The sequence below is a fragment of the Leucopleurus acutus genome (genome assembly GCF_964270905.1).
Source record: "Leucopleurus acutus genome assembly, chromosome: 2".
Classification (NCBI taxonomy): domain Eukaryota; kingdom Metazoa; phylum Chordata; class Mammalia; order Artiodactyla; family Delphinidae; genus Leucopleurus; species Leucopleurus acutus.
In genome coordinates this window covers 145,835,777-145,863,380 of record NC_139143.1, presented here as the reverse complement: position 1 = coordinate 145,863,380, position 27,604 = coordinate 145,835,777, and the positions used below count along the sequence as shown (strand labels likewise).

The following is a 27,604-nucleotide window of genomic DNA, read 5'->3' as shown; positions in this document are numbered from 1 at the left end:
GAAAAGGGAGCAGAGGGTATATTAAAGAAATAATATCTGAGAACTTCCCAGACCTGGAGAGGGAACTAGATATACAAGTCCACAAAGCTAATAGAACCACTAATTATTTCAACACAAAAAGACATTCTACAAGACAGATTATATTAAACTTGTCAAAGGTCACTGATAACTTTAAAAGGTGACAAGGAAAAATAGTAGCCTACAAGATTACCCTCATTAGGCTATCAGCGATTTCTTAGGAGAAACTCTTATAGGCCAGGAGAGAGTGGAATGACATATTCAAAATATTGAAAGATAAAAGCTGCCAACCAAGAATATTCAGTTTGGCAAAATGATCCTTCATATATGAAGGAGAAATAAAGGCTTTCCCAGAGAAACAAAAGCTGAGGCAGTTCACCACTAGACCTGCCTTACAGGAAATGTTGAAAAGAGCTCTTCAAGCTGAAATGAAAGATGAAAGTACACAAAGCTCTGATTAAGATGTTAGACAGAAAACTAACCTTTTTTAGAATAGTATATTAAACTCTTAATTAGAGTATAAAGTTTAAAGGAAAAGAACTGTAGCTGCCACAACTTGTAATCACCGCATAAAAAGATAATTTGTGATGTCAAAAATGTAAAAGAGGAAGAGTAAAAGCATGGAACCTTCATAGGCAAATGAAGATAAATTGCTATCAGCAGAAAAAGGACTATTTTATCTATGAAACGTTTCATGTAAATTTCATGGTACCCACAAAGCAGAAATCTAGAATGGAGATTGAAACATTAAAAAAAAAAGGGGAGGGACTTCCCTGGCAATCCAGTGGTAAAGAATCCACCTTCCAATGCAGGGGACACAGGTTCGATCCCTGGTTGGGGAACTAAGGGATCCATGGAGCATCCATCCATGCCATGGAGCAGCTAAGCCCGCGTGCCACAACTATTGAGCTCATGCGCCTCAACAAGAGAGCCCGCGTGCCACACACCACAGAGCCCACTCTCTCTGGAGCCCTCATGCCACAATTACAGAGCTCAGGTGCCCTGGAGCCCGTGCACCACAACTAGAGAGAAGCCCAGGAGCTGCAACTAGAGAGAAACCGAGCAGACCATGCACCGTAATAAAAAGATCCTGTATGCCTCAACAGAGATCGTGTGTGCTGCAACTAAGATCCAACGCAGCCACAAAAAACAAGGAAAATAAATATTTTTTTAAAAATGGGAGACTGAGCAAATCACCATGAAAAATCACCAACTTATAAAGGTAGATAGAAACAGAAGGAAAAAGAAACAGTGGTGAGATAAAAATAACAGAAGCTAAAAATAAAATGGCAGTAGTAAATTCTTACATATCAGATAATCACCCTAAATGTAAATGGATTGAACTCACCAATCCAAAGGCACAGTGTGGCTGGATGGATTAAAAAAAAAAAAGACCCAATTATATGTGACCTACAGGAGACTCTTTAGCTCTGAAGACACACAAAGGCTCAAAGTGAAAGGATGGATGATGATATTCCAAGTAAATGGCAACCCAAAGAAGGTGGGCGTAACCATACTTATATCAGACAAAATAGACTTCAAGTCAAAAAGTGTAAGAAGAGAGAAGGTCACTGTATAATGATAAAGGGGCCAGTATATCAAGAAGATATAACAATCATATATGCTCCTAACATGCAAGCACCAAAATGTATTAAGCAAATAATAACAGATCTTAAGGGAGAAATAAACAATAATACAATAATTGTAGGGGACTTCAGTATTCTACTATCAACAGTGGATCATACAAACAAATTCAACAAGGAAATGTTGGAATTGAATCATACTTTAAAACAAATGGACATGTACAGAACATTCTATCCAACAGCAGCAGAATACACATTCTTCTCAAGTGCACATGGAACATTCTCCAGGATAGATCATATGATAGGCTACAGAACAAATCTTAACACATCTAAGATTGAAATCATACCATCTTCTCTGATCACAATGGTATGAAACTAGAAATCAACAAGAAGAAGATAGTGAAAAGATCTAAAAATATATGAAAACTAAACAACACACTTATAAGAAACCATTGGGTCAAAGAAATCAAAAGGGAAATAAAAAGTCTTGAGACAAATGAAAATGGAAATCAGTATATCAAATATTGTGGGATGCAGCAAAAGCAGTTCTGAGAGGAAAGTTTATAGCAATATACACATATACTAAGAAATTAGATCTCAAATAAACAACCTAACTTCATACCTCAAGGAATTCAAAAAAAAAGAGCAAATTAAGCCCAAAGTTAGTAGAAGGAAGGAAATAATAAAGATCAGAAAGGAAAACAATGAAATAGAGACCAGAAAAACAATAGAAAGGATCAGTGGAACTGAGAGCTGGTTCTTTGAAAAGATAAACAAAATTGACAAACCTTTAGCTAGACTAAGAAAAATAAGACTCAAGTAAAATTAGAAATGAAAGAGGAGACATTACAGATGACTACAGAAATATAGAATCATAAGAGACTGTTATGAATAGTTATATGTCAGCAGATTACATAGAAGAAATTGATGCATTTTTAGAAACACAGAACCTACCGAGACTGAATCAGTACTGGAATCCTAGCTAGAGCAGTTAGGCAAGACAAAGGAATAAAAGGCATCCAAATTGGGAAGAAAGAAGTAAAATTATCACTTTTTGCTGATGATATGATCTTACATAAAAATCCTAGAGTCAGTCAAGAAACTGTTGGAATGAATCAACAATTTCAGTAAAGTGGCAGGATACAAAATCAATATACGGAAGTCAATTACATTTCTTTTCACTAATGATGAAGCATCTGAAATAAAGAAATAAAGGAGACTCTCCCAGTCATGATAGCATCATAAACAATAAATGCTTAGGAATAAACTTATCCAAGGAAATGAAAGATCTATACAGTGTGAAAACTGAGCCTTTGCTGAAAGAAATCGAAGACACAAATGGAAATACATCTTGTGTTTATGGGTTGGAAGAATTAATAGTGTTAAAATGGCCGTACTATCCAAAGCCATCTGCAAATTCCATATAGTCACCATCAAAATGCCAAAACCTTCTTCACAGAAATAGAAGAAAAAAATCTTAAAGTTTATGTGGACCCACAAAAGACTCTGAATGGCCAAAGAAATCCTGAGGAAAAAAATAAAGCTGAAGGTATCATACTTAGGAATTTGAATCAAAACAATATTTTACTGGCATAAAAATAAGCACATTGACCAATGACACAAAATAGAGAGCCCAGAATTAAATTCCAGCATGTATTGTCAACTAATTTTCAACAAGGGAGCCAAGAATACCCAGTGGGGAAATGATAGTCTCTTCAATAAATGGTGCTGAGAAAACTGAAGAAACGCATGCAGGACAATGAAATTGGAACCCTCTTTCACAAAAATTAACCCGAAATGGATCAAAGACTTAAACAAAAGACCTGATATTATAAAACTCCTAGAAGAAAATGTAAGGAAGAAGCTCATTGATTTTGGTTTTGGCAATGATTTTTGGACATGATGCCGAAAGCACAAGCAACAAAAGCAAAAATCAGCAAATGGGACTACATCAAACTCAATAGCTTCTGCAGAGCAAAAGAAACAGTTAACAAAATGAGATAACAGATTTGAAAAAATGTTCATAGATGTTCTCACTCCAGATGAACAATAGAAACTTCCAGAAACACCCCCAAAGCTTCTTAAATCATCTGTAGGTTTATAGAATGGGAGAAAATTTTTGCAAACCACATATGGGATAATGGGTTAATATCCAAAATATATAAAGAATGCAGTCTCCTTAATAAGAAAACAAACAATTCAGTGAAAAAATGGGCAGAAGAACTAAATAGACATTTTTCCAAAGAGGACATGAAAATGGACAACAGACATGAAAAGATGCTCAACATTGCTAATCATCAGGGAAATGCAAATCAGAACCACAATGAGATATCACTTCACACCTGTTATAATGGCTGTCATCAAGAAGACAAGAGACAACAGGTGCTGGTGAAGATGTGGTGAAAATGGAACCTTTATACTTGTTAGTGGGAATGTAACTTGGTCCAACCACTGTGGAAAATGATACGGAGGTTCCTCAAAACATTAAAAATGGATCTACCATATGATCCAGCAATTCCTCTTCTAGGTATATTCCCAAAGGAAAAGAGAACAGGATTTTAATGAGATATATACAATCCAATTTTTATTACAGCATTATTCACCATAGCAAAAATATGGAAACAGCCCAAATGCTCATCAATAGATGAATGACTGAAAAATTGTGGTACATGTACACAATGAAATATTATTCAGCCATGGGAGAGGAGGATATCCTCCAATTTGTGACAATATGAGCGTATTATGCTAAGTGAGATAAGTCAGAGAAAGACAAGTATTGTATCATGTCATTTATATGTGGAATATAAAATGTTAAACCTGTAAAAAACAGAGTAAAGTGGTTGTTACCAGAGGATTGGAAGGGGGGATAAGAGTGATGGTATTTAAGGGTACAAACTTGTAATGAATAGTAAATAAGCCATAGAGATCTAATTCACATTATAATTAATATAGACAATGATACTCTAATTATATAATGTAATAAATATTGCTGTGTTGACAAACATATTACAACATGTAAGTGTATCAAAGTAACATGCTATACATCTTAAATTTACACAATATTGCATGTCAAATTTATTCAATTAAAAAATAATTGTGATTAGTATGTTCAAGGTGGAGAATTTTAGCAGAGACCGGGAATCTATAAAAATAACCCAAGGAAAACTCAGTGCACCCCTTGTGCAGGGCTTAGAAGCTGCATGCATTTGATGTGGTTACTGTTTGAGACTTCTGAATACTGGAGTAGATTGTATCCATCTACAACCTAGTCTCCCTGTGTGATTGATTAAGGGTCTGGGAAGCAGCGACTGATCTTTTAAGGACTCCTGATAAAGATGTGTTTGATTTTGCCATGCTGATAGACTGTTTCCCGTCCTAAGTCCTTCCAAAAAGCTAAGTCTTCAGATTACTACCTGTTGTGTCCTGTGAGTATGAATGTCATTTTGAACCCAAGACCATTGATGATCTTGCAGAGTAGGCACTTCCACAGTTCCAGAAGAGGAGGGGAGAGGGAGTGGGGCAGAAGCAATATCTGAAGAGATAATGGGAGAAAGTTTTCCAAAATCGATAAAGACATCAAGCCACAGATTCAGAAGATACATGAACCCTAAGCAGAATAAATACAAGAAAACCATTCCTAGGCACATCATTGGAAAACTGCTCAAAACTGTTTTTTTGTTTTTGTTTGGTTTTGTTTTTGCTTGAGACTCTCCTATAATGGAGTGGACTTCATCTGTCTATGCAGAGATGGGGGAAAATGTTCAGAGAAAATGTTAAAGTAGCCAAAGGATAAAAAAAAAAGGCATATTGTTTTCCAAGGAACAAAAATAAGCAGACTTTCTCAACAAAAACAATGAAAGCAAGGAAGCGGTGGAGTGATATCTTCAGAGAGGTGAAAGAAACAAACTGCTAACCTATAATTTTGTACCCAATAAAAATATTCTTCAAAATTAAAGGCACAATACATTTTCAGGTAAGCATAAACTGAGAGAATATGTCTCCAGCAGACCTACAGTAAAGGGAACACCAAAGGGGATTCTTCAGGCAGAAAAATAGGTGATGCTTTCCCAGATGGAAGCAAGAGTACAAGAAGAAATGAAGACCGTTGGAAAGGGTAAATATGTGGGTAACTAAATAGATATTGACTATGTAAAGTAATAACATCTTGCGGGATTTAAAATACATGTAGGATTAAAATACAACAACAGAAAAGTAGGAGAGGAAGCATAGAGTTAAAGTGTTCTAAAGTCCATGCATTGTCTAAGAAATGGTGAAAACATTATATTAGATTCTATTAATGTCCAAGATGAATGTTGTAATCTCTAGGGTAGCCACTAAAAGGAACACTTGGAGAGACCTTTAAATTATTCCACAAGTCTACTTTCAGAAGAAATTCTATGGAACATAAAATGATATTCAGTAAATATATTCAAAAACAAAAATTATTCAGGTAGGGGCAGTTGATGGGCATAGAAGGGGAGATGTTTGAAGACAGGAAAAGGAAGGAGAGTGAACAAGAGGGAGACAAAGCATGTAGAATAAGAGAAACACACAAAGAGAATAGACACGTAAGGACCAGTGTTGGAAAGAGAAGAGAGGGGATGATTTAAGAATCTTTGGGAGTGTTTCTGGAAGATTCTGTTGTTCATCTGGAGTGAGAAACATCTATGAACATTTTTTCAAATTTGTTATCTCTGACCTGAATGCTAATACTTTCTCCAGCAGTTTTAAATAATCTCTTCTATACCAGAAAACTTTTTCCCTGACTCTATGTAAATGATTCATCTTAAATGATTCTGTAAAAAGTAAGTTGATTCTCCTATGGAATTCTTGATTGACTTAAGTTTTAAAGAAGTACTTTAAAATTATAGTCCAAGCCAGTATAAACACAGGTTTCAAAAATAAAGCAGAATACAGCATATCATGTAATCAGTTCTCAAAGAAGGTAGCTTCAGAACAAGTCTTTGCTAAAAAAGAAAAATCACATCCTCAGGCCCTTCCTGATCTGTTCAAATTAGTTTTCCCTCCTTCACCCCAGTCATTCTTGTTATTCCCAGTACTCTGCTTGATTTTCATTTTCTTATCGTTCTATCACCATTATTATATGTTCGTTTATTGTTTATATTCTCCTCCAGAATACAAGTTCCATTTATACCTGCATTTTCAGCATCTGGAGCAATGGCTAGTACACATTAGACCCTCAGAAGATATTTGTTGATTGAGTGAATGAACAAATGAATGTTCAGGCCAACAGGGAGTAAAAACAACTAAGAGAAGAAGGTCTTCAATGATATGTGAGTTTGTTCTCTCAGTAAAAATCTAGTGCATGTTGCATATTGTATTATGGGATTATTTCAGTCTGCAGTTTATTTTCTTGACATTAGGCAGTTCTTAAAGAACAACTTTCATGTATCTGATCCATAGCAAAGGCCACAGCCCTACCCCAGCCTGCATTTGAGCTGAACATAGCAATTCTTCTTCCTTGATTCTTCTCACTCCATCCCTTTACTGTGCCCTGATTCCTCAGCTGAAATGCTGGACATAAAAGGATAAACATGCAAGTAAGCACTCTTGACGTGTTATCATCAAGAGAGCCTGGTTATTGGGAGGCAAAGTAATGTGAGTTTTGAGCTTGTGTGTTGGAGGCAGATAAACCTTGCTCCTCATTGTTCTCTAATTACAGGGGTAATGTTTACTTTTAGGGTTCTGGGGAATAAATAAGATTTGTATATAAGGTGCCCATATTACTTTTTTAATCAGTGGTATATCAAAACAGGAAATCTTTTGCTTCCTGTTCATAACTGTCCTTTAGAGAATTTTAAAGGACTTTCAAGGAAAGGAAATTTTGAGAAAAGCAATGAGACTCTATTGTTTCACCCTGGGCAAAGAAGAAAGGAGGCTTGTGTTATTTTGGCAGGAGTCTGCTGAAGGTAGGGGTCAGACCCTGTGTGCATCAGGTGACACTCCTGACTCCCAGAATGAAGGCTCTTGATACAAATGAGTAAGGGTGGCTGATGCCACACAAGGCCCTGCTTGCTGACACATGGTGTCCCTTGGCTTGTAATAGCCTAGGCATGGCTATAGTGTCATCCAAACATTCTTTCTTAACGTTTTAAATTGAATTGTACCATGTATGTAAAGCGGTACATACATTCCAAGTGATTTCTTACATAAATCCTCAATGAATTTTCACAGACTGAACATAGACATATAACCACTACTTAAAGGCACAAAAAATGACCAGTATCACACAAGCCCCCCACCTTTGTCCCATTTTAGTTAACGTTTCCATCTTCCACCTCCACCAAAGGTCACCACTATCCATGGATTATAAATAGTTTCATCTATTTTTGAACTTCATAGAAGTATAATCATATTTCTCTCATTTATTTAACTTAAGATTATGTTTGTGAGATTTACCCACGTCATTGCATGTAGTTGTAATTCACTCATTCTCATTGCTGTATAGTATTACATTAAGACTATACCATTATTTACACATACTGTATAATAATAATAATTCAAATTACTATACATATTATACAGTTTGTAGCCTTTACAGAAGAATGACATTTTGACAGTTCTTTGAGCCTCAAATATAAATAGATTATAATTTAGACCTAAAATACACAATAGTTTATTTTTTGATTGTTCTTTTATTGGATTTTAATAAAGGATTTCTATTCAATTAGATTTTATTAAAATATTTTAATAAATCTTAATTAGATTTAATTGTTTATTAGCTATATTACTGTTCTAAATTATGATATTAAAATTGAATGAAGTATTTTAAATGAATTAATATGGAATAATATATAGGAAGAGAAGTGTTCCAAGTTATTTTTCATAAAATTATAGGGTCCATGCTTGTGGTAAAAAACGCTAGACTTCATTGGGAATGATACTGGACATTAGAAAAATTATAGTCTTCGTGCAAAACAATCATGTATTTACAACTCCATAATACAGCCATAAGAAGTCCTGCGTCTTGTGTATCAAGAAAAGCTGGAAAGCATCCAGAAAATGACAACTAAAATCAAGAGGCTAGAGTGGCTTAAAAGATTTATACCCTTAAAAGATGTAGTGTGGAATGATCCCTGGGGATATAATTACAAAAATCTTAGAATTGGAAGGGGAATTAGGCTTGATCTAGTCCAACCTGTTAGTTAATGCAGGAATTTATCTTATGGTGATCTTGACGAATGGCTGAGCTTCCTCTGTTTGAATATTGGATGGTGCATGCTGCTGGGTTTTAATTCCAGCCCTGCTACTTCATAGCTGAACGAATGTGGGCAAATCCTTAACTTCTCTGTGCCTCATTTTCTCGGCTTACCGCTTATTGCCAACCCTGGCAATAGAAAAAGACTACAGGGGACCTGACCTCCAGCCCCCTCCCATCTAGTATTGAGAGATGAACTGAAAAATAATAAATGTTAGTGTTACACATCCTGTGAAAAAAAGGATACTCAGGGTACAGTAGTAACATTAAAAAATTTTAATGTTTTAATTTTCAGTATAGGCTTGAGTGGTGAAAAAGGAGGTGAGAGGGGCTTCGTAGAGCAGAGGACTCTGTTGAAAGAATTTGTATTGATTATTCCCAGTTTTGCTCCTAGAACAATATAAAACAGTTTTATTCTTTCTTCTGTATAACAACTCTTCACCTTATCAAATGTAAAATTCTAAAAGGATAGATTGGGTAAGTATAGATTTTTCAATCGCTTTAGAGAGTATTTTGTATAATTTGAATAGAGTTTGGGAAAAACAAAATGGACCACTAATGAGTGATAATTTTGTAGAATCCTTTAATCCAAGAAATTGTATGGGCTATAAATTATAGTTTATTTCCATTAGTTCATGGATGGTAGTTCAGCAAAATGGGAAATTTGAAATAAGTTCAAACATTTTGCATTTTAAAGTATTCTGAATAGGGTATTATTGAGGTTCAGCTGTGAATGACAAGAATTTTCAAAGTTAAGAATAGCTTAAACAAGATAGTATTTTACTCTCTTGTAACAGTCTGAGCAGGTAGTTCCAGGCTTCAGGATGGAGGAAGGGATGAAGAAGCTGCTGCTAGAGACATTTCTGCTCGCATGTCATTGGCCAGAACATAGGTCACATGGCCATACCTAGTTACAGGAGATATTAGGATGCAGTCTCTACTCTGGGTAGACACGTGCACAGGTGTAATTTGGGAATCACATGTCTGGGAAGGAAGGCTGGAATAGATATTGGGGGACACCTAGCAGTGTGACAGAACTAATTTGTTCACTGCTTACATCCCAAGTGCCTATTAACTTCAGTTGGTATGGAATACACCATAGTAGGCATTCATTAAATAGTTGTTCCATGGATGAGTGTTCTTTATTGCTCCTGTCAAAAGAGGTATTGAGCTGGATATTTACTTATATACATGATAGATTATGGCAAATTTGTCCATCCTTGGTTTTTAAAAATGTTTTGTTTCTCATCTATGTTCTCCCTTCACAAATAAGGTATCCCTAACAGTTTTCAGACAGATTTGCTACCATACAGAATCGATTTTAGCTCCTTTATTGCTGATTGTTTTTCTCCCTACTAAAACTTGGAGACCTATTAAATCTCTCTTTACATGTGTCTTTGATCAACACAGTCCTGGCATGTAAATGGTGCTCAGTAAATGTTTTTAGATTGAATAAATGAATGTTAGTTAAACATTAATGAATCCAAGCCTTTTTTCCCCTGTTACTTCCATAGAAAATTTATAGCTGTAATACACAAAAAGAAATTCTTGGTGTTAAATCTGTTTATATTACAAGATCTTTAGGAATATTCATTCGGCTTTCAGGTAGGATGTGATCATGAGACAACTATCTGGATTTAGTTAATTATAGCTAAGTACTAATTCACTTAATAAGTTATTAGGTAATAGAGGCTAGTATATTTCAGCAAAAAGAGGAGGTGTTCTTAATGCATTTGAATCTTTTGACCTCAGATAACCAATTAGCTTATCAGTGTGCTTAAGTGTTTCAAGGGATGATGCCATTTCTTTTTTTTTAAATTTTATTGGAGTATAATTGATTTACAATGTTGTGTTAGTTTCAGGTATACAGTACAGTGATTCAGTTATACATATACATATGTTCATTCTTTTTCAAATTCCTGTCTCATAAAGGTTATCACAGAATATTGAGTAGAGTTCCCTGTGCTATATAGTAGGTCCTTGTTGGTTATCTATATATAGTAGTGTGTGTATGTGTATGTTAATCCCAAGCTCCTGATTTATCCCTCCTCCCAACGTTTCCCCTTTGTAAACCGTAAGTTTGTTTCTGATATCTGTAAGTCTTTTTCTGTTTTGTACATAAGTTCATTTGTGTCATTTTTTTAAAAAATTAGATTCCACAGATGAGTGATATCATATGAAATTTGTCTTTCTCTGTCTGACTTACTTCAATTTGTATGATAATCTCTGGGTCCATCAATGTTGCTGCAAATGGCATTATTTGATTCTTCTTTGTGGCTGAGTAACATTCCATTGTATACATGTACCACATCTTTATCCATTTCTCTGTCGATGGACATTTAGTTTGCTTCCATGTCTTGGCTACTGTAAATAGTGCTGCAGTGAACATTGGGGTGCACGTATCTTTTTGGATTATGTTTTCTCCAGATATATGCCTCGGAGTGGGGATTGCGGGATCATATGGTAGTTCTATTTTTGTTTTTTAAGGAACCTCCATACTGTTCTCCACAGTGGTTGTACCAATTTACATTTCTACCAACAGTGTAAGAGGGTTCCCTTTTCTCTACACCCTCACCAACACTTATTGTTTGTAGAGTTTTTGATGATGGCCACTCTGACCAGTGTGAGGTGATACCTCATTGTAGTTTTGATTTTCATTTCTCTGGATAATTAGTGATGTTGAGCATCTTTTCATGTGCTTTTTGTCCTTCTGTATGTCTTCTTTGGAGAAATGTCTATTTAGATCTTCCACCCATTTTTTGATGTTGGTTTTTTTTTTCATTTTTGATCTGCATGAGCTGTTTGTCTCTCTTGGAGATTAATCCCTTGTCAATCACATCATTTGCAAATATTTTCTCCTATTCCGTGGGTTGTCTTTTCATTTTGTTTATGGTTTCCTTTCCTGTGCAGAAGATTTTAAGTTTAATTAGCTCCCATTTGCTTATTTTTTATTTTCATTACTGTATGTCATGGTTCAAAGAAGAATTTGCTGCAATCTATATCAACGAGTGTTCTGCCTATGTTTTTCTCTTAAGAGTTTTATAGTATCTGGCCTTACATTTAGGTCTTTGATCCATTTTGAGTTTATTTTTGTGTATGGTGTTAGGGAGTGTTCTAATTTCATTCTTTTACATGTAGCTGTCCAGTTTCCCCAGCACCACTTATTGAAGAGACTGGCTTTTCTCCACTGTATATTCTTGCCTCGTTTGTCATAGATTAATTGACCATAGGTGCATGGGTTTATTTCTGGGTTTTCTATCCTGTTCCATTGATCTATATTTCTGTTTCTGTGCCAGTACCATACAGTTTTGATTACTATAGCTTTGTAGTATAGTCTGAAGGCAGGGGGCCTGATTCCTCTAGCTCCTTTTTTCTTTCTCAGGATTGCTTTGGCTATTTAGGGCCTTTTGTGTTTCCATACAAATTTTTTAAAATTGGGGGCTTGTTCTGTGAAAATTGCCATTGTAATTTAATAGGGATTGCACTGAATCTGTAGATTGCCTTGGGTAGTGTAGTCATTTTGACAATATTGATTCTTCCAATTCAGGAACATGGTATATCTTTCCATCTGTTTGTGTCATCTTCGATTTCTTTCATCAGCATCTTATAGTTTCTAGAGTACAGGTCTTTTGTCTCCTTAGGTAGGTTTATTCCTAGATATTTTATTCTTTTTGATGCAATGGTATATGGGATTGTTTCCTTAATTTTTCTTTCTGACCTTTTGTTCTTAATGTATAGGAATGCAACAGATTTCTGTGTATTAATTTCATATGCTTCAACTTTGCTGAATTCCTTGAGGAGCTCTAGTAGTTTTCTGGTAGCATTTTTAGGATTTTCTATGTATAGTATCATGTCATCTGCAAACAGTGACAGTTTTACTTCTTCTTTTCCAATTTGTATTCCTTTTATTTCTTTTTCTTCTCTGATTGCCATGGCTAGGACTTCCAAAACTATGTTAAATAATAGTGGTGAGAGGGGACATTCTTGTCTTGTGCCTGATCTTAGAGTGAATGCTTTCAGTTTTTCACCATTGAGAATGATGTTAGTTGTGGGTTTGTCATATATGGCCTTTATTATGTTGAGGTAATTTCCCTCTGTGCCCACTTTCTGGAGAGGTTTTATCATAAATCGGTGTTGAATTTTATCAAAAGCTTTTTCTGCATCTTTTGAGATGATCATATGGTTTTTATTCTTCAGTTTGTTAATGTGGTGTATCACAGTGATTGATTTGCAGATACTGAAGAATTCTTGCATCCTTTGGATAAATCCCACTTGATCATCATGTATGATCCTTTTAATGTATTGTTGGATTTGGTTTGATGATAGTTTTTTGAGGACTTTGCATGTATGTTCATTAGTGATATTGGCATGTAATTTTCTTTTTTTTGTGATATCTTTGTCTGGTTTTGGTATCAGGGTGATGGTGGACTCATAGAATGTGCTTGGGAGTGTTCCTTCTTCTGCAATTGTTTGGAAGAGTTTCAGAAGAATAGGTGTTAACTCTTTTCTAAATGTTTGATAGAATTCACCTGTGAAGTCATCTGGTCCTGGACTTTAGTGTGTTTGAAGTTTTTAAATCGCAGTTTCAATTTCAGTATTTGTGATTGGTCTGTTCATATTTTTTATATTTCTTCCTGGTTCAGTTTGGAAGGTTGTGTATTTCTAAGAATTTGTCCATTTCTTCTAGGTTGTCCATTTTACTGGCCTATAGTTGTTTGTAGTAGTCTTTTATGATCCTTTGTATTTCTGTGGTGTCCGTTGTAACTTCTCCTTTTTCATTTCTAATTTTATTGATTTCAGCCCTGTATCTTTTTTTCTTGATGAGTCTGGCTAAAGGTTTGTCAGTTTTGTTTATCTTTCTGAAAAACCAGGTTTATTTCATTGATCTTTTCTGTTGTTTTCTTTGTCTCTGATTATATCTTCTCTGATATTTTTGATTTCTTTCCTTCCACTAACTTTGGGTTTTGTTTATTCTTCTTTCTCTAGTTGCTTTAGGTGTAAGGTTAGGATGTTTATTTGAGATTTTTCTTGTTTCCTGAGGTAAGATTGTATTGTTCCTAACTTCTCTCTTAGAACTGCTTTTGCTGTGTCTCATAGGTTTTGCATTGTGGTGTTTTTGTTGTCATTTGTCTCTAAGTATTTTTTTTAATTTCCCTTTGATTTCTTCAGTAATCCATTGTTTGTTTAGTAACATGTTGTTTAGCCTCCATGTGTCTGTCTTTTACAGTTCTTTTCCCCTGTAATTGATTTCTAATCTCATAGTGTTGTGGTCAGAAAAGATGCTTGATATGACTTTAATTTTCTTAAATTTACCAAGGCTTGATTTGTGGCCAAAGATGTGATCTATCCTGGAGAATGTTCCATGTGCACTGGAGAAGAAAGTGTGTTCTTTTGCTTTTGAATGGAATGGTCTATAAATATCAATTAGGTTCATCTGGTCTAATGTGCCATTTAAGGGCTGTGTTTCCTATTGATTTTCTGTCTGGATGATCTGTCCATTGATGAAAGTGGGGTCCCCCGTTAGTATCGTGTTACTGTTGATTTCTCCTTTTATGACTGTTAGCATTTGCCTTATATATTGAGGTGCTCCAATGTGGGGTGCATATATATTCACAATTGTTATATCTTCTTGTATTGATCCCTTGATCATTGTGTAGTGTCCTTCCTTGTCTCTTGTAACAGTCTTTATTTTAAAGTCTATTTTGTCTAATACAAGTATTGCTACTCCAGCTTTCTTTTTATTTCCACTTGCATAGAGTATCTTTTTCCATCCCCTCACTTTTAGTCTGTATGTGTCCCTAGATCTGAAGTGGGTCTCTTATAAACAGCATATATTTGGGTCTTACTTTTGTGTCCATTCAGCCAGTCTGTCTTTTGGTTTGAGATTTAATCCATTTAAATTTAAGATAATGATCCATATGTATGTTCTTATTGCCATTTTGTTAATTGATTTGGCTTTGTTTCTGAAGGTGTTTTTTCTTCCCTTCCTTTTTTGTTCTCTTCCCTTATGATTTGATGTCTAGCTTTTGTGCTGTGTTTGGTTTGCTTTTTCTTTTTTGTATGTGTATCTATTGGAGATTTTTGGTTTGTTGTTCCCATGAGGCTTTGATATAGCAGTCTATGTATGTACAAGATTGTTTTGAGTTGCTGGTCTCTTCATTTCCAGTGCCTTTTCAATATCCTGTGTTTGTCCTCTTCTCACAGTTGCTGGTTTTGGTATCATATTTGTGTGTGGGTGACTTCCTACCTTTGCTTTGTGTTTGCCTTTACTGGTGAGCTTTGTGATTTGTACTTTTCTTGTTTCTGGCTGTGGCCTTTTATTTTCTGCCTAGAGAAGTTCCTAGGATTTGTTTAATGCTGGTTTGGTGGTATTGAATTCTCTTAGCATTTGCTTGTCTGTAAAGATTTTGATTTCTCCGTCAAATCTGAATGAGAGCCTTGCTGGTAGAGTATTCTTCATTGTAGGTCCTTCCCTTTCACTCTGAATATATCATGCCCATTCCCTTGTGGCCTGCCAGGTTTCTTCTGAAAACTCAGCTGTTAACTTTATGAGGATTCACTTGTGTGTTGTTTGTTGCTTTTCCTGTGTTGCTTTTAAATTTTGGGGGGGCTTTAATTTTTGTCAGTTTGATTAATATGTGTCTTAGCATCTTGTATGGGACTCGCTTCACTTCCTGGACTTGAGTGAGTATTTCCTTTCTCATGTTAGAGTAGTTTTCAGCTATAATGTCTTCAAATATTTTCTCAGGCCCTTTCTCTCTCTCTCTTCTCCTTCTGGGACCCCTATAATGTGAATGTTAGTGCATTTAATGTTGTCCCAGAGGTCTCTTAGACTGTCCTCATTTCTTTTCATTATTTTTTCTTTATTCTGTTCTGTGACAGTGATTTCTACCTTTCTGTCTTCCAGCTCACTTATTCATTCTTCTGCCTCGATTATTCTGCTACTGATTTCTTCTAGTGTATTTTTCATTCAAGCTATTGTATTGTTCATCTCTGTTTCTTTGTTCTTTAAACCTTCTAACTCTTTGTTCAACATCTCTTGTATCTTCTCGATCTGTGCCTCCATTATTTTTCTGAGATCTTGGAACATCTTTACTATCATTACTCTAAATTATTTTTCAGGTAGATTGCCTATTTCCATTTCATTTAATTGTTCTTGTGGGTTTTTATCTTGTTCCTTTGTCTGGAACATTTTTCTTTGCTGTCTCATTTTGTCTCACTTTGTGTGATTGTGGTTTCTGTTCCACAGGCTGCAGGATTGTAGCTCCTCTTGCTTCTGCTGTCTGTCCCCTGGTGGGTGAGGTTGGTCCTTGGGCTTATACAGGCTTCTTCGTGGGAGGGACTGGTTCCTGCCCACTGGTGGGTGGAGCTGGGTCTTGTCCCTCTGGTGGGTAGGGCCTTGTCAAGGGATGTGTTTAGAGATGGCTCTGAGCTCAGTATGGTGTTAGCAGCCTGTCTGCTGATGGGTGGGGCTGTGTTCCTATTCTGCTGGTTATTTGGCCTGAGGCATTCTAGCAGTGAAGCCTGTAGGCTCTTGGGTAAGACCAGGTCTTGATACCAAAATGGCGACCTCTGGGAGAACTCACACTGATCAATATTTTCTGGGGCCTATACCACCAATGTCCTTGCCTCCACAGTGAACCGCAGCCAACCCCTGACTCCCCAGGAGACCCTCCAAGACTTGTAGGTAGGTCCAGCCCTGATTCCTATTGAGTTACTGCTTTCTGCTGGGTCCCTGTGTATGTGAAACCTGTGTGAGCCCTCCAGGAGTGGCGTATATGTTTCCCGCAGTCCTGTGGAGCTCCTGCACTCAAGCCCCACTGGCCTTCAAAGCCAGATGGTCTGGGAGTTCCTCCTTCTGATGCCAGACCCTCAGGCTGGGGAGCCTGACAGGGGCTCAAGATTTTCACTCTTGTGGGAGAACCTCTTCAATACAGGTATTTTCTAGTTTGTGGGTCATCTGCAAAGGGGTATGGGATTTGATTATGTCATGAAAGCACCCCTCCTACAGTTTTGTTGTGGCTCTTTCTTTGTCTTTGAATGTAAAATATCTTCTCTGGTAGGTTCTGGTCTTTCGTCAGTGGTTATTCAGTAGTAAGTTGTGATTTTGGTGTTTTCATGAGAGGAAGTGAGCTCAAGTTCTTCTCCTCCACCATCTTTTCCGGGATGGAGGGGCTGCTCTTAGTCTGGATGGTGGCTGTCTCTTTCCTCAGTGTGTGTTGGCTATTATCCCCTTGGTACAGTGTATGCAGGTGCAGTGGCCCTTGTGCACTCTGGGGAGAGCGGCGGCAGGGCTCATTGCTTGCTTGCAGGTCTGCTAGGGGCAGCTGCCATTCCCACACTCCCGGGACAGAGCTTGGCACCTGCTCACCAGTCTCCTAAGGGTGGCTACTACCCATGCACTCCTGGGACAGCACTCCTCTGGAGCCCAGGATGGTAGTGACAACTTGTGCCCACCCCCAGAGTTCCTGTAGGTGGTGTCCTCTTGCCTGGGAGAGCCCACAGGGAAGGAAGCTCTTATGGTGTTCCTGCCTCTCTCCTCGTGAACCCCCAAATAATGGCACCTTGCCTCTCCAGTGAGCTCTGGTTTCTTCTGAGTAACCCCTCAGTTGCCACAGTCCAGCCTCTTCAGGCTGTCTCTGCACATCCAACCCCGGTCCTCTTCCTGGGTCTGACCTCTGAAGGCTGAGCTTCAGCAGCCAGCCCCCACCCACACTGACAGGCAAGTGTCTAAGGCTGGGGAGCACAGGGTGGCAGTGACAACCTTCTGTGTTCGTTACTCTCCATTTTGCCTTCCACAAACCGGTTGTTGCACTCTCCTGCTAGGCTCCAGAGCTCCCCCTCCATGCAGGCTGATCTCCACACTGGTGAGGGTACTCCCCAAGGTGCATAAACCTTTCTTCCTTCACAGCTCCCTTCCTGGGGTTCAGGCCCTGTCCCAGTTCCTTTCTTTGTCTTTTTCCTTTGTCCTATATGGTTACATGGAGGTTTTCTTGCCCTTGCGGAAGTCTGAGGTCTTCTGCCAGTGTTCAGTAGATTTTCTGTATGAATCATTCCGCTTGTAGATGTGCTTTTAATGTTTTTGTGGGAGAAGGTGAGCTCCCTGTCCTACTCCTTTGCCATCTTGATCCTCCCCCAACTCCATCGATGCCATTTCTTTGCCGTTGCTTTGCGAGGAAAAATTTCTTCAGGTATAAAGATAAATGAGTGTGTTATTTCTTCAGATATCATAGACAAAGCAATGATTTGAAAAAACTTTAATTAAAGATTCAGCTTTATTGGGGTATAATTGACAAAATTATAAAATACTTAAAGTGTTCATCATGGTGATGTTTTACATTAGATCCTCGTATCTTATTCATCTTAGTGCTGAAAGTTTGTGCCCTTTTACCCACTTCTTATTTCCCTCATCCCCCAGCTCCTAGCAACCACTCTTCTACTCTCTGTTTCTATGAGTTTGACATTTTTTCTTTGATATCCCACATATAACAGGATCTCATGTAGTATTTCTTTATCTGGCTCATTTCACTTAGCATAATACCCTCAAGGTCCATCCATGTTGAAAATAGGATTTCTTTCTTTCTCATGACCTAATAATATATTGCACTGTGTGTGTGTGTGTGTGTGTGTGTGTGTGTGTCTGTGTGTGTGTACATGAGAGAGAGAGAGAGAGAGAGAGAGAGAGAGAGAGAGGGAGGGAATATGCACACCACATCTTCTTTATTCATTCATTCATATGTTCATGGACACTGAGGTAGTTTCCATATCTTTGCTTTTGTGAATAATGCTGTGATGAACATGTGAGTGTAGATATTTCTTTGATATCCTGTTTTTATTTCAAGTATCCAGAAGTGGGATTGCTGGATCATATGGTAGTTCTATTTTTTATTTTTTGAGGAAACTCCACACTGTTTTACCTAGTGGTTACATCAATGTACATTCCCATCAACAGTGCACAAGGGTTCCCCTTTCTCCACATCTTCACCAACACTTGTTATCTTTTCAGTTTTAATGACAGCCATTCTGACAGGTGTGAGGTGATAGCTCATTGTGGTGGTGGGTTTGATTTGCATCTACCTGATGGTTAGTGATGATTACCTGATGATTTTGTGTACGTAGCCATTTGTATACGTTCTTTGGCAAGAGGTTTATTCAGTTTTTCTGTCCATTTTTAAAATCAGATTGTTTGGGTTTTTGCTATTAAGTTGTTAAGTAATTTATATATTTTGGGTATTAAAACCCCTTATCAGGTAAATAATTTGCAAATTTTTTTCTTCCATTCAGTAGGTTGCCTTTTCATTTTGTTGATGTTTTCTTTTGCTGTGCAGAAGCTTTTTAGTTTGATTTAGTCCCACTTGTTTATATTTGCTTTTGTTGCCTTTGCTTTTGTTGTCAAGTCCCAAAAAATCATTGCTAAGACTAATATCACGGAGCTTAACCCCTTCTAGAAGTTTTATGGTTTCTGGTTTTAAATTTAAGTCTTTAATCCATTTTGAGTTGATTTTTATGTACTGTGTGAGATAGGGGTCTATTTTCATTCTTTTGTATGTGGCTATCCAATTTTCCCAACACCAATTATTGGAGAGAGTATCTTTTCCCCATTGTATATTCTTGATTCTTTTGTCATAAATTAATTGACCTTATATGCATGAGTTTATTTATGGGCTCTTTATTCCATTAATCTCTGTGTCTGGTTTTATGCCAGTACTGTGCTGTTTTGATTACTATAACTTTGTAATGTAGTTTGAAATCAGGAAGTATGATGCATCCAGTATGTACAAAATACTGTGCTTATATACTTCCTAGGAGATTCAGATGAATACTGACTGTCTTATTCAAGGAGGATAAGAGCTAATAGCTCATGTCATTTGATTTTTCAAAAATACAAATATATAAAATAGCCTCAAAATGATGAATGACACATGAGCTTTATAAATAGACTGTGAGGGTTTGAAAGAAGTTCAAACCCTCAGTATTACATCATTTGAGATTCCATCAAATAGGGAGAAAATGGGAAAGCTTTATAGAAAAGGCAAAAAAAAAAGGGTTACTTGTGGATTTTCTGATGAAATAGTTTTGAAACTAGTTATGAGTTTTAGTTTATTATAGCAATTATTTATTCTTCAATAATACAATGACTGGATTAACCAGAAGAGGAGAAAGAAAGAGATTAACAAAACATAGTAAATTCTATTCTATTCTATACAAAAGATGTTTCAAATTTGATTATACTTTTAGGTAAGAATTTGGACTTCAGTCATCCTTTCCACAAAGATTTAATTAACATCTCTGTACTAGGTGTTGAGGATACAGAGGAGACTAAGATATAGTTTCTGTCCTCAAGGAGTGCATACTCCAATAGAAGAGACAGACATGAAAAGAGATATCTTCTGTTCTATGCAATAAATGATATCAAAGAGGCATATATGAGTAAAGAAGTTTGGAGTTACAGTGGAAGGAAGCATGAATAAATAATTATGTTGCTATGACAGCAAGGTTATTTTCCTTTTTCTTTTCTCTAGTTGGAGAACATCAATTAACAGGCCATAAGGTGGCAGTTAAAATTTTAAATAGACAGAAGATTCGCAGTTTAGATGTTGTTGGAAAAATAAAACGAGAAATTCAAAATCTAAAACTCTTTCGTCATCCTCATATTATCAAACTGTAAGTATTTTTGCACTTGATAATATAAAAGAGAAACTGTCTTGAAATATTATATTTAATAATTATTTATTTTTAGTTAAACTTTTATAAATATACAATTTTTTCATATTTATATTTAGCAAGTGTTAATTCATTTAACCTCATCAATCCTTTTCTGCATACTTTTGGTTTAGAATTAAAAGTCTAATTGTAAATTGGCTCATCGCTAATATTCGTGTTGAAGGTCATTTAGTACTTTGCTATTTCTAGATTTCTTTTATAATTATTTTCTAGTCACTTTTAATTAACATACCAAGATATTTTCTTTATGGAAAAGGTAGAAAGTTACTATTAAAGATTATCTGTCATAGTATTGAATATTATTTGCCAAACTGCAATCATTACTTTAATTACTGATCGTAAAGCCCTTAGGAAGGCAAATGATTTTTTTTCTTTTTGGATAAGACAAGTTACAAACTTAGAAGATAAGTAAATTAAGAGTTTAATAAATACACTAAGTAATTAAATTGAAAGGTAAATAATTTAAAATCAGCTAGACCCATAGAAAATTTAGACATTAAGTATGCAGCAGTGTTCCTTTACATCATTTGAAGTTATGTTTACTATTTATTGTGAAAATGTAATATGCTAAACACTGAAAACTGTCTTTACTTTTATCTTAAAGCTTGGATAGAGTTTAATCAAATAAATATTAATTTTATTGACTACCTGATAATGGCTAGAAACTGTACTGAGCATTCTACATACATAATTTCACTTCATTCTCACAATAAGCATATAAGGAGTATTATTATCCTCATTTTATGGATAAGAAAATTGCATGTCTAAAGAGGACCAGCAGCTTGTCCAAGGTTAAATAGCTAGTAAGTTGCAGAGCTAGTAGTTGTGTTCATATCTGATTTCAAATGCCATGCTGTTAATTTCTACTCCAGTACTGAGAAAACTGAGATGACAAGCAGTAGTATTAATATCTTTGAGGCTTTGTTTGCTAGGTCATTATAGTCAGAGGTTATATTTAACCTAAACTTTGTTAGTGAGTCATCTTTAGATGTCAGCATTGATGGGGAACTACTTGATAACCCTCTAGAGGTATGTTGTCTACCTAATAACAAGGCTGCGTAGTAGCTGTGGTAGGGAATAGTGTCCCCCAGTCCCAAGATGTCCTAATCCCCAGTGAGTATGTTATATTACATGGCAAAGGAGAAGTCCAAGGTTATGGATGGATTTAAGGTTGCTAGTCAGCTGACAAAAATAGGGGGATTTTCCTGGGTTATCTGGGTGGTCTGAGTGTAATACAATGGTCCATAGAAGTGGAAGAGGGAATCATAAGCCAGAGGAAGAGATTTGAGGATGGAAGCAAGGTCAGAGTTACGGGATATGAGAAGGACTGAACTGGCTGTGGCTGGCTTTGAAGATGGAGGAAGGGGGCCATGAGCCAAGGATTGCAGATGGTCTCTAAAAGTTGGAAAATACAAAGAAATGGATTTCTTTTAGAGCCTCCAGAAGGCAATGCAGCCCTGCTATGTCTTGATTTTTTAGCCCAGTGAGGCATGTGTCAGACTTCTACCCTATCAGACTTCTTACCCCTATGTAAGATAATACAGAATACATTTGTGTTGTTTTAAGCACTAAGTATGGCAACGATAGGAAACCAATACAGTAGCATTCTTGAAATCCTTAAATGAATGGCTGATCCAGTTATCGCTGGGATTTGGAACATGCATTTATATATTTCTAGTATTTCTAGTATTTCTATAACTAGATACGTTTATTGCTAGAGAACCATTGCAAATTGGTATGTTAAATGAGGGTCCCACTCAGTGTATCTTACCAACAGCATGAATATGTCACTGACTGTTCAAAGAAGGCTTTTTTTGGGTTTGGTGTGCCATTGGGTGACCTGTGATGACTCTTTTCTCACATCACTATGATGAAAACTTCATTCTAACAGTAAGCTTCAGTGTCATTTGATCTTCATTTGAAGTTCACTTGATCATAAACGTAAACAGGAAATGAGGCCCCTGAAATTGTATGGCAGTACTTGATTATGAGGTTGTCGTCTAGGACCTGTATTCTAGATAATCTAGAATATGTATATACAGGCTTTTAAAGATTATCATAGGAATTAAAATATCACCTATGAGTTCAGTGACTCACTCTTGTATTCTTTGTTTCCTTAACTTTAAAATGGGGATACCCCATGGTGCTATTTGAGGATTAAATGTGTTCTTACTGTTACAATGCTTGCTATTAGATGTGCATTGGCCCAGAAGCAGGAATTGGCAGGCTGCAAGCTGATTCCAGTCCGCTCATGATTCCCAATGATTTTCAGTTAATTGAAACAGCTCATGTCTGACTTCAGCTCCATGTTAGTAATGACTTTATTCTAGTTACTGAATGACTTCTAAGCTAAGTCTCTTTGCTCTTCCTTACTGAGTGGTCACTTCCTATAAGAGGAGAAAACTGGGAAACCAGACTAAAAATGTCACGTGCCAAAATGAGAATGGAGAGGGGAGAGATCTCTGTATTTTCCTTGTTTCCTGACTTCACCACTTTTAGAATGCCAACCCTGAAAGATCCCAGGGAACCTTTGTCCATTTAGGGTATGAGTTCTAGTTCCTGTTCTGTTCCTATAAACACAAATCAGATTTTGTCAATAAGCAGTTGCAGTTGTCGTGAGGATTTAGAAGCTTTTTTTTTTTTTTTTTTTTTTTGCGGTACGTGGGCCTCTCACTGTTGTGGCCTCTCCCATTGCAAAGCACAGGCTCCGGACGCGCAGTCTCAGCGGCCATAGCTCACGGGCCCAGCCGCTCCGCGGCATGTGGGATCTTCCCGCACCAGGGCACGAACCCGCGTCCCCTGCATCGGCAGGCGGACTCTCAACCACTGCGCCACCAGGGAAGCCCAGAAGCTTATTTTTGATGTTATAACTACTAGTGTTTTCTTCCTTTCATTTCTGTAATTACTTATAATTGTTTGATTTTGGTTTGATTACTTATATCATTCTGTTTTAGAATTATTTAATTATTTGCTGTTTTGTGAAGGAGTTATAGAATGTTCTCAATACTACTCAAAGGTAATTGGCAGAGGTGAATTTAATGTTTAAAGCTTCTGGCTTCCAGCCTTGAGCTTATCCATTCCGCCACATTTCCTCTTTAATTGTGGATCTGAATTTTTTTTAAAAAGGCACTCATGTATTCTTGCTACACAACAAGCTTACTGACATAGCCTTTAACAGCATCGGTGATTTAAACAGGGAGAGAGACCTGATCCTTTTAGTCGTTTTGTTTGTTCTCTGCAGTCTTGGACTAACTGCCAAGAATAGTTTCCTTGCTACAGAATGGGCTTCTAGAGTAAGCAAGAAAGTTTGAAAAGTAAATACTAAGAATGAAGGCTATATATTGCATAATTTCTCTATTAATTCCAATTGAAAAAACCCCACTGGGAGAAAATTAAAAGGAATAAACAGGATTGAAAGGAAACTCCAAACTTTCCCATGAACTAGAATTTGTTGAAATGACTTTTGTCCTTGTTTTTCATTCCCCCATGGTTCTTAGGGAAACTTCATTTTAACTGGTCAAAGGATCAATACTTTCTAATTTGGTAGAGATGGTTTTGCCTGCCAACTCTTAAAAATGTTTATCTTATCCGACCTACGGACAGCTTTTAACATTATTCACCACTACCACCTTGAAATGTTGTAGTCTCTAGGTCTCTGTGGGACCACAGTCTTCTGATTTTCTTTTTACATTCTTGCCTCTTCTTGAGACTTTCTATTCTGGGTCCCTTGTTACCTGCCTGGCCATTAGATATTGATGTATTTCAGCATTCTGAGCTAGAGTAATCTTAGTGAACCCTTTTTGGGTGTCATTTGTCATCTCTATCTTAAAAATTTACAAATCTATATTGCTCCTGAATTCTGGACACATTTATCGAACTATTTATTGGGTGTTTCCATTCTGGAGTCACAGAGTCATCTGAAACTAAGTTGAACCTTTTATCCCATATATACATATTTTTTGTGCGTGAATGAAAATCCCATTCACACAGCTTCCTAAGCCTAAAACTTGGGCATCATATTTAACTCCTCTTCCCTCGCCCCTTACATATAATTGATCATTAAGTTCTGCCACTCTTAATCTTGAGTGTCCCCTAAATCTGTTCATTTCTCTCTGCTCTTATTGTCAGGTCACCACCTTCTCTTGCTTGCTATATTTCAACTGTTGCTTCTGCTTGGAAAACTTTACCTATATCTCCCTTCCTCTAGGCTTCCAATTCCAACGTCCTTTAAATATCAGCTTTTAAATGCAACTACCTCTAGAAAAACTACTTTGCCCTAGTCCTAACACTGGGTTAGGTTTCATCCTCTCAGTCCTGGAGCACCCAGAATTTCAGCTTTTCCAAAGTCCTGGGCATTATATTGTAATTGGTCATTTTCTTATTAGTATCGCCACGAGACTGAATTCTTTAGGAGCAGAAGCTATGTTTGTTTTTTCTTTTATTCAGCAAATTTTTATTGGGCACCTAGTATCTGATAGGTAAGGCGTTGGGGGTACAGTGGTAAAAGACAGCGTCTCTGCCCTTGTGGAGTTTATGTTCTAGGGGTATCTAGCAGTTCTCGATAGTAAGTAAACAAATTAACCAGACTGTTTTAGGCACTGATAAGTGCTATGAGGAGAGTGAAACAGGGTGCGGTCCTAGGGTGTGCCGAGGAAGGAGGAGGTGCTAATTTAGATTGGGTTGTTAAGAAAGCTTCACTGAGAGGTAAGGTTTGAGCTAAGACCTAAAGGATGATAAAGATCTAGCCATTTGAAAATCGGGGGACAGGGTGTTTTTAAAGCAAGGGCACCAGCAACCTCAGAGTTGCTGAGGTGGAAACAAAGTTCGAGTATTATAGGAAAAAGAAGATTGCTATGTCTGGAGTGGAGTGAATGATGGAAAGAGAGGTAGTTCATGAGGTCAGAGAGTAGACATGGACCACATATCATAGAATCTTGAAGATCTTGCTGATTTTGGATTCTGTTCAAAATGGGAAGCTTTCAGAGAGCCGGGGGAGTGACATGATATGACCATAGTGTGGAATGGGTACAGAGGCAGAAGTGGAAGCAGAGAGACCAGTTAGGAAGCTGTTGCTATGGTCCAGCTGACAGATTAATGGTGGCTTTAGCCAAGTGGTGGTATAGATTTGTGCTGTCCAATACAGTAGCCACTAGCCATATGTGACATAAATTTAAATTAAATGAATTAAAAATTTTGGTTCTCTGGTCACACTATCCACATTTCAAGCGCTTAATAGCCACATGTGGCTAGTGGCTATTGTATTGGACAGAGAAGATATAAAATATTTCCATCATTGCAGAAAGTTGTATCTGACAACACTGGTCTAGCTGGAGGTAAATCTGTCAATTCAATATATATTTTGGGGGTAAAACTAATAAATTACTGAGGAAAAGAAAGGGAGTGAGGACCCTCCCCCCACTTTTTTTTTTGCCTGAGCAACTGGGATTTTGGGTTTTGGCTTGAAAAACTAGGTGTTGATAATGATACCATTTTCTGAGATACGAAGAATGGAGGAGAACCATGTTGGGATACAGGTGAACATTAATGGTCTGCTTTGGCTGTGTTAAGTTGAGAATCCCATTAGATATCCAAGTGGAGATGTCCAATACCATCTTTATCTCTCCAACACCTAGTATATAATACTAGGTGTTCAGTGATTACTTACTGCATATATAAGGAAGTAACATGTGAACAAGGTCCTGATGATTCTAGGAGGACAGCAAAGCAAAAGAATGAAAGTGTAAAGAACATGGTGTGGTGGGAACAAACAGTCTGGTTTGTCTCATGTACAGAGTATGTATAGGGAGATGGAGGAAAATGAGGCCAGAGTGTTAGCTTGTTGATCCATTCATTCAACAAATGGTACCATTTAGGTACTGGGGATACACCAGCAAACAAAAAGAGACAACAACAAAATTTCTGCTATTATGAAGCTCATATTTCTGTGTGTGTGTATTTTGTGTGTGTGTGTGTGTGTGTGTGTGTGTGTGTGTGTGTGTGTAGTGGGTGGCGTTGAAGAGATAGACAATAAATGCTATGTCAGTAAAATATGTTATATGTTAGACAGTGAGGAGGAGAGGGAATATGCCTGCAGATATCTGGAGGGGGGAATAACAGATGGTGAGAACAGCACATACAAAGGTTCTGAGGTGGAAATTGCTACAGGCAATAGTAGGCAGATCATAGTAGCAGAGTGATCTAGGGGGAATTGGAGTAAGAGATGTGGTCAGAGACATAAAGGGGAGCCAGATTGTGTAGGATATACTAGACCACTGTAAGAGCTTTGGCTTTTAACTCTGAGTAAAAGAGAAGCCATTGGCAAGTTTTGACCACAGGTGTCATGTGACCCGACTTACATTGAAGCAGGGAAATCAGTTAGGGGTCAATTGCAGTATTCTGAGCAAAAGAGATGGTGGCTTGGAATAGAGCATAGTGTGGAGGGTGTTGAGAAGTAAGCATATTTTGTATATATTTTCAAGATAGAGAACAGCGTTTGCTGACAGATTAGATGTAGGCTGTGGAAGGAGAGAAGTCAAGGATGACTCCAAGGTTAGCTGGCGTGGGCAAATAAAAAAATGGAGTTGCCGTTAATTGAAATGGAAAAGATTGTAGGAGGAACAAGTTTGAAGTGGGATGTTAGGTATCAAGAATTCGATTTTGGTTTTTTTGAAGTTGAAATGTTTATTAGGCATCCAAGTAGAGATGGAAGTAGGTTATTTGATATGTGAGTCTGAAGTTAAGGGGAGAGGTATAAACCAGAGATAAATTTGGAAGTCATCAGCGTATAGATGGTATTTAAGATATTTAAGGCCCAAAGACTAGATGATGTCACCAAGGATGTGCATATAAATAAATAAGAATTCTAGGGAGTGATCTCTATGGCAGTATGATGGTAAGATGTCTGGGAGATGAGGAGGAACCAGCAAAGGAGAATGAAAGTGAACAGTTAAAATGATTGGAGGAAAACCAAGAGAATTTGGCGTCTTGAAGCCAAGGGGAAAATGTGTTTGAAGAAAGAGAGATTATTAACTGTTGCTATACTGCTGAATATTGAGTAAAA

General features: G+C 37.0%; 1 protein-coding gene across 1 annotated transcript in view; it reads left to right on the top strand.

Moving 5' to 3' along the window:
- Nucleotides 1–27,604, top strand: part of PRKAA2 (protein kinase AMP-activated catalytic subunit alpha 2) — a 59,206-nt gene that overhangs the window by 11,645 nt on the left and 19,957 nt on the right. Inside the window, exon 2 of the mRNA XM_082857807.1 lies at nt 20,343–20,484. Coding sequence (XP_082713933.1) covers nt 20,343–20,484 — 142 coding nt within the window. The remainder of the gene's footprint in view (nt 1–20,342; nt 20,485–27,604) is intronic.